The sequence below is a fragment of the Taeniopygia guttata genome, chromosome 30 (genome assembly GCF_048771995.1).
Source record: "Taeniopygia guttata chromosome 30, bTaeGut7.mat, whole genome shotgun sequence".
Taxonomy (NCBI): Eukaryota; Metazoa; Chordata; class Aves; order Passeriformes; family Estrildidae; genus Taeniopygia; species Taeniopygia guttata.
The window spans coordinates 852,986-866,622 of record NC_133055.1 but is presented as its reverse complement, the minus strand read 5'-3'; the positions used below and the strand labels follow the sequence as shown (position 1 = coordinate 866,622).

The window sequence follows — 13,637 nt, the reverse complement described above, 5'->3', positions numbered from 1 at the left end:
CACCTGCGGGGGTCACGTGCCGCGCGCGTCACGTGTCGGTCACGCGGGGTCGGCGCTGGGTCACGTGACGGGGGAGAGGCCCCAAAATCCCCAAAAAATCCCCAAAAAATCCCAAAAAAATCAAAAAAAATTCCAAAAAATCCCCAAATCCCTGTCCCAAAAATCCCCAAAAACCTCCAAAAATCCCCCCAAAAAAAACCCCAAAATCCCCAAATCCCTGTCCCCAAAAACCTCCAAAAAATCCGCCCCCAAAAACCCCCAAATCCCCAAATCCGTCCCCCAAAATCCCCAAAAACCTCCAAAAAATCCCCCCAAAAAAACCCCAAAATCTTCAAATCCCTGTCCCCAAAAATCCCCAAAAACCTCCAAAAATCCCCCCCAAAAAACCCCAAAATCCCCAAATCCCTGTCCCCAAAAATCCCCAAAAATCAAAAAAAAACCCCAAAAAAACCCCAAACTCCTGTCCCCAAAAATCCCCAAAAACCTCCAAAAATCCCCCCAAAATCCCCAAATCCCTGTCCCCAAAAATCCCCAAAAACCTCCAAAAATCCCCCAAAAAAACCCCAAAAATCCCCAAAAACCTCCAAAAAATCCCCCCCCAAAAACCCCAAAATCCCCAAATCCGTCCCCCAAAATCCCCAAAAATTAAAAAAAAAAAAATCCAAAAAAGTCCCCAAGAATCCCCAAATCCCAAATCCCAAAATCCCAAATCTGTCCCCCCAAATCTTAAATCCCGATCCGCAAATCTCAAATCCCAAATCCCGGGGAATTCCCCCAAATTTTCCCAAATTTCCCCCAAATTTCCGTGGAATTCCCCCAAATTTCCCTGGATTTCCCCAAATTTCTGCAAATTTCCCTCAAATTTCTGGAAAATTCCCCCACATTTCCCTGGATTTCCCTGAATTTCCTTGGATTTTCCCAAATTCCCTTGGATTTTCCCAAATTTCCCTGGATTTCCCCCAAATCCTCCTGGATTTCCCAAATTTCCCCCAATTTTCCCAGGATTTCCCCAAATTTCCTTGGATTTTCCCAAATTTCCCTGAAATTCCCCCAAAATTTCCCCGGAATTCTCACAAATCCCTCTGGATTTCTTAAAAATTCTCCCAAATCTTCCTGATTTTTCTCAAATTTTCCCCGAATTTTCCCAAATTCCCCTGGAATTCCCGAAATTCCCCTGGAATTCCCCAAATCCCGCATTCCAGGCATCCAGAAACTCCGTTTTTCCCGGGAATTCATCTCCAGAAGAATTTAATCCATCGTTCTCCAGCCCCGGGTACAGGAACCGCCGGAAACGTCCCGAAAAACGTGGAAATAAAATTAAAAAAAAACAAAAAAAAACAACAAAAAAAACCAGGAAAAAAAACCCCAAAATATTTCTCCGTTAAAATTCCTTCCGAAATCCGGAAGTTTCGGGATTCCCAAATAAAAATGGATTTATTTTTTTTTTTCCCCTGGATTTCTACACAAATCTAGAGTTTAAAAAAGTCGGGATGAGGAGGGAAAAAACGGGAATAAAACCGAGAACGACGGGAAAAAAAAACAAACAACAAAAAACGGGAATTTGGGGAAAAAAACGGGAAAAAACAAACAACAAAAAACGGGAATTTGGGGGAAAAAAACGGAGCCGAATCTTCCCGGAATTTTGGGGATTCCCGCGGGATTTCCCGGATCCGCCGCCGGGGGAATTTTGGGAGAATCCCGCGGGATTTGCTTGGGGAAAAATGGGAATTTTGGGAACATGCAACCCCGGAATTGAGGCAATCCCGACATCTAAAAAAACAAACCAAAAAAAAACCCCAAAAAACGGGAAAAAAACCAAAAAAAAAAGGGAATTTACAGCTCCAAATGTACAAAATCCACAGCTTTTCCCCCCGGGAATTCCGGGAATTCTGGGAATTCCCTCCCCGAGGCGCCGCCGAGACGCCGCCGCCGGTTCTTTGGGATAAAAAAATTTGGGAATTTTTGTTCTTGGGAATTCCCGGGGAATTCCCGCCGGGATCGGTGTAGTGCTCCTGGAATCCGCCGCCGCTCCCGGGCGGAATTTTCCGGGTTTTTTTTTTGGGATTTTTGGGGATTTTGGGAGAAGCCTCAGGGAGCGTCGGGAAGGGCCGGAGGCTCCGGGGGCGCCTCGTTCCGACACGGATCCGCCTTGGAAAAATTCATCTCCAGGATGTGGCGCTGGAGGTGCCGCACCCACTCCTCCTGGATGGACAGAGGGCCCTGGAATTCCACCTCGCAGAACCTGGAATGCGAAATTCCAGAGGGATTTCAGACGGAATTCCGGGAATCCGGGAGAAAATCCACAAGTTCGGGAGGAATTCCCGCTGATTTCAGCGAGAATTCCACGATTTCGGGAGGAATTCTCCTCATTTTCGGCAGGAATTCCTGGAATTCTGGAGGAATTCCCCCCATTTTTGGGAGGAATTCCCCCTGATTTCAGCGAGAATTCCACGATTTCGGGAGGAATTCTCCCCATTTTCACCAGGAATTCCTGGAATTCTGGAGGAATTCCCCCCATTTTTGGCAGGAATTCCCAGATTTTGGGAGGAATTCTCCCCATTTTCAGCAGGAATTCCCTAAATTTCCAGAGGAATTCCCCCGATTTCGGGAGGAATTCCCGGAATTTTGGAGGAGTTTCCCAGATATCGGCAGGAATTCCCCGATTTTGGGAGGAATTTCCAGAATCCGGGAAAAAATCCCCAATTTCGGGAGGAATTCCCGCTGATTTCAGAGAGAATTCCCCGATTTCAGGAGGAATTCTCCCCATTTTCACCAGGAATTTCCCGGATTTTGGGAGGAATTCCTCCTGATTTCAGCGAGAATTCCCCAATTTTGGAAGGAATTCCCGGAATTCTGGAGGAGTTTCCCAGATATCGGCAGGAATTCCCCGATTTCGGGAGGAATTCTCCCCATTTTCAGCAGGAATTTCCCGGATTTTGGAAGGAATTTCCAGAATCCGGGAAAAAATCCCCAATTTCGGGAGGAATTCCCACTGATTTCAGCAGGAATTCCCCGGATTTTGGGAGGAATTCTCCTCATTTTCAGCAGGAATTCCCCCAATTTCGGGAGGAATTCTCCCCATTTTCTGCAGGAATTCCCCGATTTCGGGAGGAATTCTCCCCATTTTCGGCAGGAATTTCCCGGATTTTGGGAGGAATTTCCAGAATCCGGGAAAAAATCCCCAATTTCGGGAGGAATTCCCGCCGATTTCAGCGAGAATTCCACGATTTCGGGAGGAATTCTCCCCATTTTCGGCAGGAATTCCCCCGGTTTCGGCAGGAATTTCCCCATTTCAGCAGGAATTCCTGGAATTCTGGAAGAATTCCCAGGATTTCAGCAAGAATTCTCCAAATTTGGGAGGAATTCCCCCATTTCGGGAGGAATTCTCCCCATTTTCGGCAGGAATTTCCCAATTTTGGGAGGAATTCCCTGGATTTTGGGAGGAATTCCCCAAATTCAGGAGGAATTTCCCAGATATCAGCAGGAATTCCCCGATTTCGGGAGGAATTCTCCCCATTTTCACCAGGAATTCCTGGATTTTGGGAGGAATTCCCCCTGATTTCAGCGAGAATTCCCCAATTTTGGAAGGAATTCCTGGAATTCTGGAGGAGTTTCCCAGATATCGGCAGGAAAAGCCCCCCAAAAATCCGGAAAACGTTGGAAAATCAGGAAAAACTGCCCGGAAAAGACTGGGAAACTGGGAAAAGCCCCCCAAAAATCAAGAAAATGTTGGAAAATCAGGAAAAACTGACCAGGAAACTGGGAAAAGCCCCCCAAAAATCAGGAAAACATTGGAAAATCAGGAAAAACTGCCCGGAAAAGACCGGGAAACTGGGAAAAGCCCCCCAAAAATCCGGAAAACGTTGGAAAATCAGGAAAAACTCCCCAGAAAAGACCGGGAAATTGGGAAAAGCCCCCCAAAAATCAGGAAAATGTTGGAAAATCAGGAAAAACTGCCCGGAAAAGACTGGGAATTTGGGAAAAGCCCCCCAAAAATCAGGAAAACGTTGGAAAATCAGGAAAAACTGCCCGGAAAAGACTGGGAAACTGGGAAAAGCCCCCCAAAAATCAGGAAAACGTTGGAAAATCAGGAAAAACTGCCTGGAAAAGACCGGGAAACTGGGAAAAGCCCCCCAAAAACCAGGAAAACGTTGGAAAATCAGGAAAAACTGCCCGGAAAAGACCGGGAAACTGGGAAAAGCCCCCCAAAAATCAGGAAAACGTTGGAAAATCAGGAAAAACTGCCCGGAAAAGACCGGGAAACTGGGAAAAGCCCCCCAAAAATCAGGAAAACGTTGGAAAATCAGGAAAAACTGCCCGGAAAAGACTGGGAAATTGGGAAAAGCCCCCCAAAAATCAGGAAAACGTTGGAAAATCAGGAAAAACTGCCCGGAAAAGACCGGGAAAGTGGGAAAAGCCCCCCAAAAATCAGGAAAACGTTGGAAAATCAGGAAAAACTGCCCGGAAAAGACCGGGAAATTGGGAAAAGCCCCCCAAAAATCAGGAAAACGTTCCCGATCCCGGTTTTCCCACCTGCACTTGAGGGTGTAGATGTTGCCCACGAACTTGACCAGCGAGGTCTGCGGCGGGCGCGGCACCAGCGCCGGCACCGGGCGCACGCGCGGCGGCGGCCGCGGCTCCGGAATTTTCCGCGGGAATTCGGCGCCACCGTCGGCGTCCCGGGGCTGCGGCGGCTCCGGGGGCCGCGCCTGGCGCCGCTCGAACTCTGCCGCGGGAGGGAATTCGGGAATGGGGAGGTGGGATGGGACCCGGACCCCGGTCCCGTCCTCGATCCCAATTTCACGTTCCCAATTCCTCGTTCCCAGTCCTGACCCCGTTCCCAATCCTGACCCCCTTCCCAGTCCCATTCCCAATTTCCCATTCCCAGTCCTGACCCCGTTCCCAATCCTGACCCTGTTCCCAGTCCCATTCCCAATTTCCCATTCCCAATTCCCCGTTCCCAATTCTGACCCCGATCCCAATTTCCCATTCCCAATTTCACATTCCCAATCCTGACCCCGTTCCCAATCCCATTCCCAATTCCCCATTCCCAGTTCTGACCCCGTTCCCAATTTCCCATTCTCAATTCCCCGTTCCCAGTTCCCCGTTCCCAGTCCTGACCCCGTTCCCAGTTTCACATTCCCAATTCCCCCTTCCCAATCCTGACCCCATTCCCATCCCCATTCCCAATTTCCCGTTCCCAATTCCCTGTTCCCAATCCTGACCCCGTTCCTGTCCCTGATCCCAATTTCCCGTTCCCAATTCCCGTTCCCAGTCCTGACCCCGTTCCCAATCCAGACCCCCTTCCCAGTCCCATTCCCAATTTCACATTCCCAATTCCCCGTTCCCAATCCTGACCCCGTTCCCAGTCCCATTTCCAATTCCCATTCCCAATTCCCCAATTCCCAATCCCATCCCCAATTCCCATTCCCATCCCCATTCCCAACCCTGACCCCGTTCCCAATCCTGACCCCATTCTCAATTTCACATTCCCATCTTGACCCCATTCTCAATTTCAAATTCCCATCTTGACCCCATTCTCAATTTCAAATTCCCAATCCTGACCCCATTCCCAATTTCCCATTCTCAAATCCCCATTCCAAATCCTGACCCCGTTCCCAATCCTGACCCCGTTCCCAATTTCACATTCCCAATCAATTCCCAATCCCATTCCCAATTCCCAAACCTGACCCCATTCCCAATCCTGACCCCATTCTCCATTTCAAATTCCCAATCCTGACCCCATTCCAAATTTCCCATTCCCAATTTCACACTCCCAGTCCTGACCCCATTCCCAATCCTGACCCCATTCCCAATTTCACATTCCCATCTTGACCCCATTCTCCATTTCAAATTCCCAATCCTGACCCTGTTCCCAGTCCCATTCCCAATTTCACACTCCCAATCCTGACCCCGTTCCCAATCCTGACCCCATTCCCAATTTCACATTCCCAATCCCATCCCCAATTCCCAATCCCATTCCCAATTCCCAATCCTGACCCCATTTCCCATTTCCCCCACCCCAAACCCCACATTCCCCACCCCACGGTCACTCACTGCTGAAGTTGCCCCTCTGCTCCTCCACCTTGAGCAGCCCCAGGGGCCCAACCCCAAACCCCAAACCCCACATTTCTCACCCCAAACCCCATTTTCCCCACCCCGAACCCCATTTTCCCATGTCCCAAACCCCATATTTTCCATTTTTCCCTGTCCCAAACCCCAATTTCCAAACCCCAAACCCCACATTTCCCATTTACCCCACCCCAAACCCCACATTTCTCACCCCAATCCCCATTTTCTCCACCCCAAACCCCATTTTCTCCACCCCAAACCCCATTTTCTCCACCCCAAACCCCATTTTCTCCACCCCAATCCCCATTTTCTCCACCCCAAACCCCATTTTCTCCACCCCAAACCCCATTTCCCCCACCCCAAACCCCATTTTCTCCACCCCAAACCCCATTTTCCCCACCCCAAACCCCATTTTCTCCACCCCAATCCCCATTTTCTCCACCCCAAACCCCATTTCCCCCACCCCAAACCCCACAATTCCCATTTCCCCCACCCCAAACCCCATTTTTCCGTGTACCAAACCCCACATTTCCCATTTTTCCATGTCCCAAACCCCAGATTTCCCATTTACCCCACCCCAAACCCCACAATTCCCATTTTTCCCTGTCCCAAACCCCATTTTTCCATGTCCCAAACCCCATTTTTCCATGTCCCAAACCCCATTTCCCCACCTCAAACCCCATTTTTCCCTGTCCCAAACCCCATTTCCAAACCCCAAACCCCATTTTCCCTGTCCCAAACCCCCCAAACCCCATTTCCCACCCCACGGTCACTCACTGCTGAAGTTGCCCCTCTGCTCCTCCACCTTGAGCAGCCCCAGGGGTGAGCCCAGCGCCCTCTCGGTGCCCTCGGCACCCTTGGGACCCTCTCCCAGCGCCGCCTCAGCCGCCAGCCCACCCTTGGGTGCGAAGGGCACGGCGTGGGCGCCGCGGGGCTCCCGTGGGTGCGCCGAGCTGCGGAACTTCTTGGAGAAGGGGCGGCCGCCCTGGATGTAGCTGCGGTAGGCGCCGGCCTTGTGGGGCCGGTGGCGGATCCACTCCCGCAGCGTCTCGATGGGGGAACCGTTGACGCACCACTCGGTGACGCCGAACTGCCGCAGGTGCGCCCGGGCGTGGCTGGCCAGGGCCTTGCGGTTCTCGAAGTACAGCCCGCAGAGCTCGCAGCAGGCCTCTGCTGCTGGGAAATACAAAAAAAATTGGGTTAAAATAACAAAAAATGGGAAAAAATGGGGTAAAAATGGGGTAAAAATGGGGTTAATGTACAGAAAATGGGTCATGGGCACTGCCCAAAGCGCCTTCCTGTTCTCAGAGCACAGCCCGCAGAGCTCGCAGCAGGCTTCTGCTGCTGGGAAATGGGGAAAAAAATGGGAAAAATGGGATTAAAATGGGGTTAAAATAGTGAAAAATGGGGTATGGGCACTGCCCAAAGTGCCGCAGGTGCGCCCGGGCGTGGCTGGCCAGGGCCTTGCGGTTCTCGAAGTACAGCCCGCAGAGCTCGCAGCAGGCCTCTGCTGCTGGGAAATGGGGAAAAAATGGGAAAAACTGGATTAATATAGGGAAAAATGGGGTAAAAATAGGGAAAAATGGAAAAAAATGGGAAAAAATGGGGTAAAAATGGGATTAACAGGGAGGAAATGGGACATGGGCACTGCCCAAAGCGCCTTCCTGTTCTCACAGCACAGCCCACAGAGCTCACAGCAGGCTCTGCTGCTGGGAAATACAAAAAGAAGGGTTAAAATAGGGAAAAATGGTATAAAATAGGGAAAAATGGGAAAAAAATGGAAAAAAATGGGGTAAAAATGGGATTAACAGGGAGGAAATGGGACACGGGCACTGCCCAAAGCGCCTTCCTGTTCTCAAAGTACAGCCTGAAGAGCTCGCAGCAGGCTCTGCTGCTGGGAAATGGGGAAAAAATGGGGTTAAAATAGGGAAAAATGGGAAAAAATGGGGTAAAAATGGGGTTAATATAGAGAAAATGGGACACGGGCACTGCCCAAAGTGCCGCAGGTGCGCCCGGGCGTGGCTGGTCAGGGCCTTGCGGTTCTCGAAGTACAGCCCGCAGAGCTCGCAGCAGGCCTCTGCTGCTGGGAAATGGGGAAAAAATGGGGTTAAAATAGGGGAAAACAGGAAAAAAATAGGGAAAAATAGGATAAAAATGGGAAAAAACAGGATTAAAATCGGATTAACATGGAGAAAATGGGTTATGGGCACTGCCCAAAGCACCTTCCTGTTCTCAGAGCACAGCCCGCAGAGCTCGCAGCAGGCTCTGCTGCTGGGAAATGGGGTTAAAATAGGGAAAAATGGGATTAAAATGGGGTTAAAATGGGGTTAAAATAACGAAAAATGGAAAAAAATGGGAAAAAATGGGGTAAAAATGGGATTAATATAGAGAAAATGGGGTATGGGCACTGCCCAAAGCACCTTCCTGTTCTCAGAGCACAGCCCGCAGAGCTCACAGCAGGCTCTGCTGCTGGGAAATGGGGAAAATGGGGTTAAAATAGGGAAAAATGGGAAACAATGGGCTAAAAATGGGATTAATGTACAGAAAATGGGGTATGGGCACTGCCCAAAGTGCCGCAGGTGCGCCCGGGCGTGGCTGGCCAGGGCCTTGCGGTTCTCGAAGTACAGCCCGCAGAGCTCGCAGCAGGCCTCTGCTGCTGGGAAATGGGGGAAAAATGGGGTTAAAATGGGGTTAAAATGGGGTTAAAATAGGGAAAAATGAAAAAAAATGGGGTAAAATGGGGTAAAAATGGGATTAACAGGGAGGAAATGGGACACGGGCACTGCCCAAAGCACCTTCCTGTTCTCAGAGCACAGCCCGCAGAGCTCGCAGCAGGCTTCTGCTGCTGGGAAATACAAAAAAATGGGGTTAAAATAGGGAAAAATGGGAAAAATGGGGTAAAAATGGGAAAAAATGGGGTAAAAATGGGATTAAAGTAGGGAAAAATGGGGTACGGGCACTGCCCAAAGCGCCTTCCTGTTCTCAGAGCACAGCCCGCAGAGCTCGCAGCAGGCCTCTGCTGCTGGGAAACGGGGAAAAAATGGGGTTAAAATAGGGAAAAATGGGAAAAAATTAGGTAAAAATGGGGTTAAAATAGGGAAAAATGGGATTAACAGGGAGAAACGCCCAAAGCACTCACAGGCCTTGTCGTGCAGAGCCTTGGCCTTGAAGCCCAGCTCGAAGGCTTTGTGCTTGGCCTCGCCGTGCCCGCCCAAAACCATCCCAAAACCACCCCAAACCATCCCAAAACCACCCCAAAACCACCCTAAATCACCTCAAAACCATCCCAAAAACCCCAAAACCACCCCAAAAACCCCAAAACCCCCAGAGCACTCACAGGCCTTGTCGTGCAGAGCCTTGGCCTTGAAGCCCAGCTCGAAGGCTTTGTGCTTGGCCTCGCCGTGCCCGCCCAGCCTCTCCTCGCCCAGCGGCCTCTTGGTGGCCAGGAAAGCTCCGGGATTTTTGGATCCCAGCGGTGCCAAGGCCAGACCCGAGCCCGGTTTGCCCAGTGCCAAGCCCGGGGGCAGCGCTTTGCCCGGCAGCGGCGATTTGGGCTCGGCGCCGTCCTCGGCCGGCTCCATCCCCGGCGGCGCCGGCGGCTCCTTCTTGATGAGGCAGGGTTTGGATTTCTTCCTGAGGATCTCGCGGAGGGTGTCGATGGGGGAACCGTTCACCGACCACTCGGTCACCCCCATCTGCCGCAGGTGGGAGCGCGCGTGGCTCGACAGCCCCTTGCGGTTCTCGAAGAACTCCCCGCAGAACTCGCAGCGGATGTCGCGCACCGGGTCCGCACGGGAGGCTGGAGGGGGAAATTCGGGGGTTAGGGAGGGAAGGAACCCCCTGGGATGGGATTTTGGGTCTCTAAATCCCTGGCAGGAGCTCAGAGAGTCCCCAGAATCCCTGACAGGAGCTCAGAGCATCCCTAAGATACCCAGGATGGGCTCAAGAGAGTCTCCAAAATCCCCAGGATGAGCTCAGAGTGTCCCCAAAATCTCCAGGATGGGCTCAGAATATCCCCAAAATCCCTGGGATCGGCTCAGAGCATCCCCAGAATCCCTGGCAGGAGCTCAGAGAGTCCCCAGATCCCTGGCAGGAGCTCAGAGTGTCCCCAAAATCCCGTGGATGTCGCGCACCGGGTCTGCCCGGGAGGCTGAAGGGGGAAATTTGGGGATTAGGGAGGGAAGGAACCCCCTGGGATGGGATTTTGGGGGCCTAAATCCCTGACAGGTACTCAGAGTATCCCCAAAATCCCGTGGATGTCGCGCACCGGGTCCGCCCGGGAGGCTGGAGGGGGAAATTCGGGGATTAGGGACGGAAAAAAAAGCCAGGATGGGCTCAGAGTGTCCCCAAAATCCCTGAATGGGGCTCAGAGCATCCCCAAAATCCCCAGGATGGGCTCAGAGCATCCCCAAAATCCTCGGGATGGGCTCAGAGCATCCCTAAAATCCCCAGGATGAGCTCAGAGAGTGCCCAGATCCCTGGCAGGAGCTCAGAGCATCCCTAAGATACCCAGGATGTGCTCAGAGTGTCCCCAAAATCCCTGTCAGGAGCTCAGAGCATCCCCAAAATCTCCAGGATGGGCTCAGAACATCCCCAGAATCCCTGACAGGAGCTCAGAGTGTCCCCAAAAACTCAGGGATGTCGTGCACTGGGTCCGCCCGGGAGGCTGCAGAGGGAAATTTGGGGATTAGGGAGGGAAGGAACCCCCTGGATGGGATTTTGGGTGCCTAAATCCCTGACAGGAGCTCAGAGCATCCCTAAGATACCCAGGATGGGCTCAGAGTGTCCCCAAAATCTCGGGGATGTTGTGTACTGGGTCCGCCCGGGAGGCTGGAGGGGGAAATTCGGGGATTAGGGAGGGAAGGAACCCCCTGGGATGGGATTTTGGGTGCCTAAATCCCTGGGATAAACCCCCAAATCCCTTTGGATAAACCCCCAAATCCCTTTGGACAAACCCCCAAATCCCCGTGACAAACCCCAAAAACAATCACAGAGATTGAGCGGCGCCATCTCCTCATGGCCCTGGGATGGATCCCTGAACCCCCAAATCCCTGGGATAAACTCCTAAATCCCTGAGATAAACCCCCAAATCCCTGGGATAAATCCCTAAATCCCCCAAATCCCCGTGACAAACCCCAAATCCCCGTGACAAACCCCAAAACCACTCACAGAGGTTGAGCGGCGCCATCTCCTCATGACCCTGGGATGATCCCTGAACCCCCAAATCCCTGGGATGGATCCTAGCTCCCCAAATCTCTGGGATAAACTCCTAAACCCCCCAAATCCCTGGGATAAACTCCTAAATCCCGTAAATCCCTTTGGATAAACCCCCAAATCCCCGTGACAAACCCCAAATCCACTCACAGAGGTTGAGCGGCGCCATCTCCTCATGGCCCTGGGATGGATCCCAGCTCCCAAAATCCCTTTGGATAACCCCCCAAATCCTTGGGATGTTCTCTGAACCCCCCAAATCCCTGGGATAAATTCCTAAATCCCCCAAATCCTTGGGATAAACCCCCAAATCCCTTTGGACAAACCCCCAAATCCCCATGACAACCCCAAAACAATCACAGAGGTTGAGCAGCGCCATCTCCTCATGGCCCTGGGATGGATCCCAGAACTCCCCAAATCCCTGGGATGGATCCCAGCTCCCCAAATCCCTGGGATAAACTCCTAAATCCTCCAAATCCTTGGGATAAACCCCCAAATCCCTGGGATGATCTCTGAACCCCCCAAATCCCTGGGACAAACTCCTAAATCCCCCAAATCCTCGTGACAAACCCCAAATCCCCATGACAAACCCCAAAACCACTCACACAGGTTGAGCGGCGCCATCTCCTCAAGGCCCTGGGATGGATCCCAGAACTCCCAAAATCCCTGGGATAAACTCCTAAATCCCCTAAAACCCTTTGGATAACCCCCCAAATCCCTGGGATAAACCCCCAAATCCCTGGGATAAACCCCCCAAACCCCCCAAATCCCCATGACAAACCCCAAATCCCCATGACAAACCCCAAATCCCCATGACAAACCCCAAAACCACTCACAGAGGTTGAGCGGCGCCATCTCCTCATGGCCCTGGGATGGATCCCAACCCCCAAATCCCTTTGGATAACCCCCCAAATCCCTGGGATGATCTCTGAATCCCCGAATCCCTGGGATAACCCCCCCAAATCCCTGGGATAAACCCCTCAAACTCCCCAAATCCCTTTGGATAACCCCCCAGATCCCTGGGATGATCTCTGAACCCCCAAATCCCTGGGATAACCCCCCCAAATCCCTGGGATAAACCCCCCAAACCCCCCAAATCCCTTTGGATAAACCCCCAAATCCCCGTGACAAACCCCAAAACCACTCACAGAGATTGAGCGGCGCCATCTCCTCATGACCCCAAGATGGATCCCAGAACTCCCCAAATCCCTGGGATAAACTCCTAAATCCCCCAAATCCCTGGGATAAACCCCCAAATCCCTGAGATAAACCCCCAAATCCCTGGGATAAATCCCTAAATCCCCCAAATCCCCATGACAAACCCCAAATCCCCGTGACAAACCCCAAAACCACTCACAGAGGTTGAGCGGCGCCATCTCCTCATGGCCCTGGGATGGATCCCAACTCCCCAAATCCCTGGGATAAACTCCTAAATCCCCCAAATCCCTGGGATAAACCCCCAAATCCCTGAGATAAACCCCCAAATCCCTGGGATAAATCCCTAAATCCCCCAAATCCCCATGACAAACCCCAAATCCCCGTGACAAACCCCAAAACCACTCACAGAGGTTGAGCGGCGCCATCTCCTCATGGCCCTGGGATGGATCCCAACTCCCCAAATCCTTGGGATGGATCCCTGAACCCCCAAATCCTTGGAATAAACTCCTAAATCCCCCAAATCCCCATGACAAACCCCAAATCCCCGTGACAAACCCCAAATCCCCATGACAAACCCCAAAAACAATCACACAGGTTGAGCGGCGCCATCTCCTCATGGCCCTGGGATGGATCCCAGAACTCCCCAAATCCCTGGGATAAACTCCTAAATCCCCCAAATCCTTTGATCCCTGAACCCCTCAAATCCCTGGGATAAACTCCTAAACCCCCCAAATCCCTGGGATAAACTCCTAAATCCCCCAAATCCCTTTGATAAACCCCCAAATCCCTTTGGATAAACCCCCAAATCCCCATGACAAACCCCAAAACCACTCACAGAGATTGAGCGGCGCCATCTCCTCATGGCCCTGGGATGGATCCCAGAATTCCCCAAATCCTTGGGATGGATCCCAGAATTCCCCAAATCCCTGGGATAAACTCCTAAATCCCCCAAATCCTTGGCATAAACCCCCAAATCCCCCAAATCCCCGTGACAAACCCCAAATCCCCATGACAAACCCCAAAACCACTCACACAGGTTGAGCAGCGCCATCTCCTCATGGCCCTGGGATGGATCCCAGCTCCCCAAATCCTTGGGATGGATCCCAGAATTCCCCAAATCCTTGGGATAAACTCCTAAACCCCCCAAATGCCTGGGATAAAGTCCTAAATCCCCTAAATCCCTTTGGATAAACCCC

General features: G+C 51.7%; 1 protein-coding gene across 1 annotated transcript in view; it reads right to left on the bottom strand.

Annotated features, from left to right (window-relative positions):
* Positions 1 to 1,218: 1,218 nt before the first annotated feature.
* The window catches only part of WIZ (WIZ zinc finger), a 57,191-nt gene continuing 44,772 nt past the window's right edge, over positions 1,219 to 13,637 (bottom strand). Inside the window, exons 9-12 of the mRNA XM_072919885.1 lie at positions 9,395 to 9,871; positions 6,850 to 7,242; positions 4,534 to 4,726; positions 1,219 to 2,242 (exon numbers count right to left, since the gene is read on the bottom strand). Of these exons, the coding sequence (XP_072775986.1) occupies positions 2,089 to 2,242; positions 4,534 to 4,726; positions 6,850 to 7,242; positions 9,395 to 9,871 (1,217 nt within the window). The 3' untranslated portion in view covers positions 1,219 to 2,088. The remainder of the gene's footprint in view (positions 2,243 to 4,533; positions 4,727 to 6,849; positions 7,243 to 9,394; positions 9,872 to 13,637) is intronic.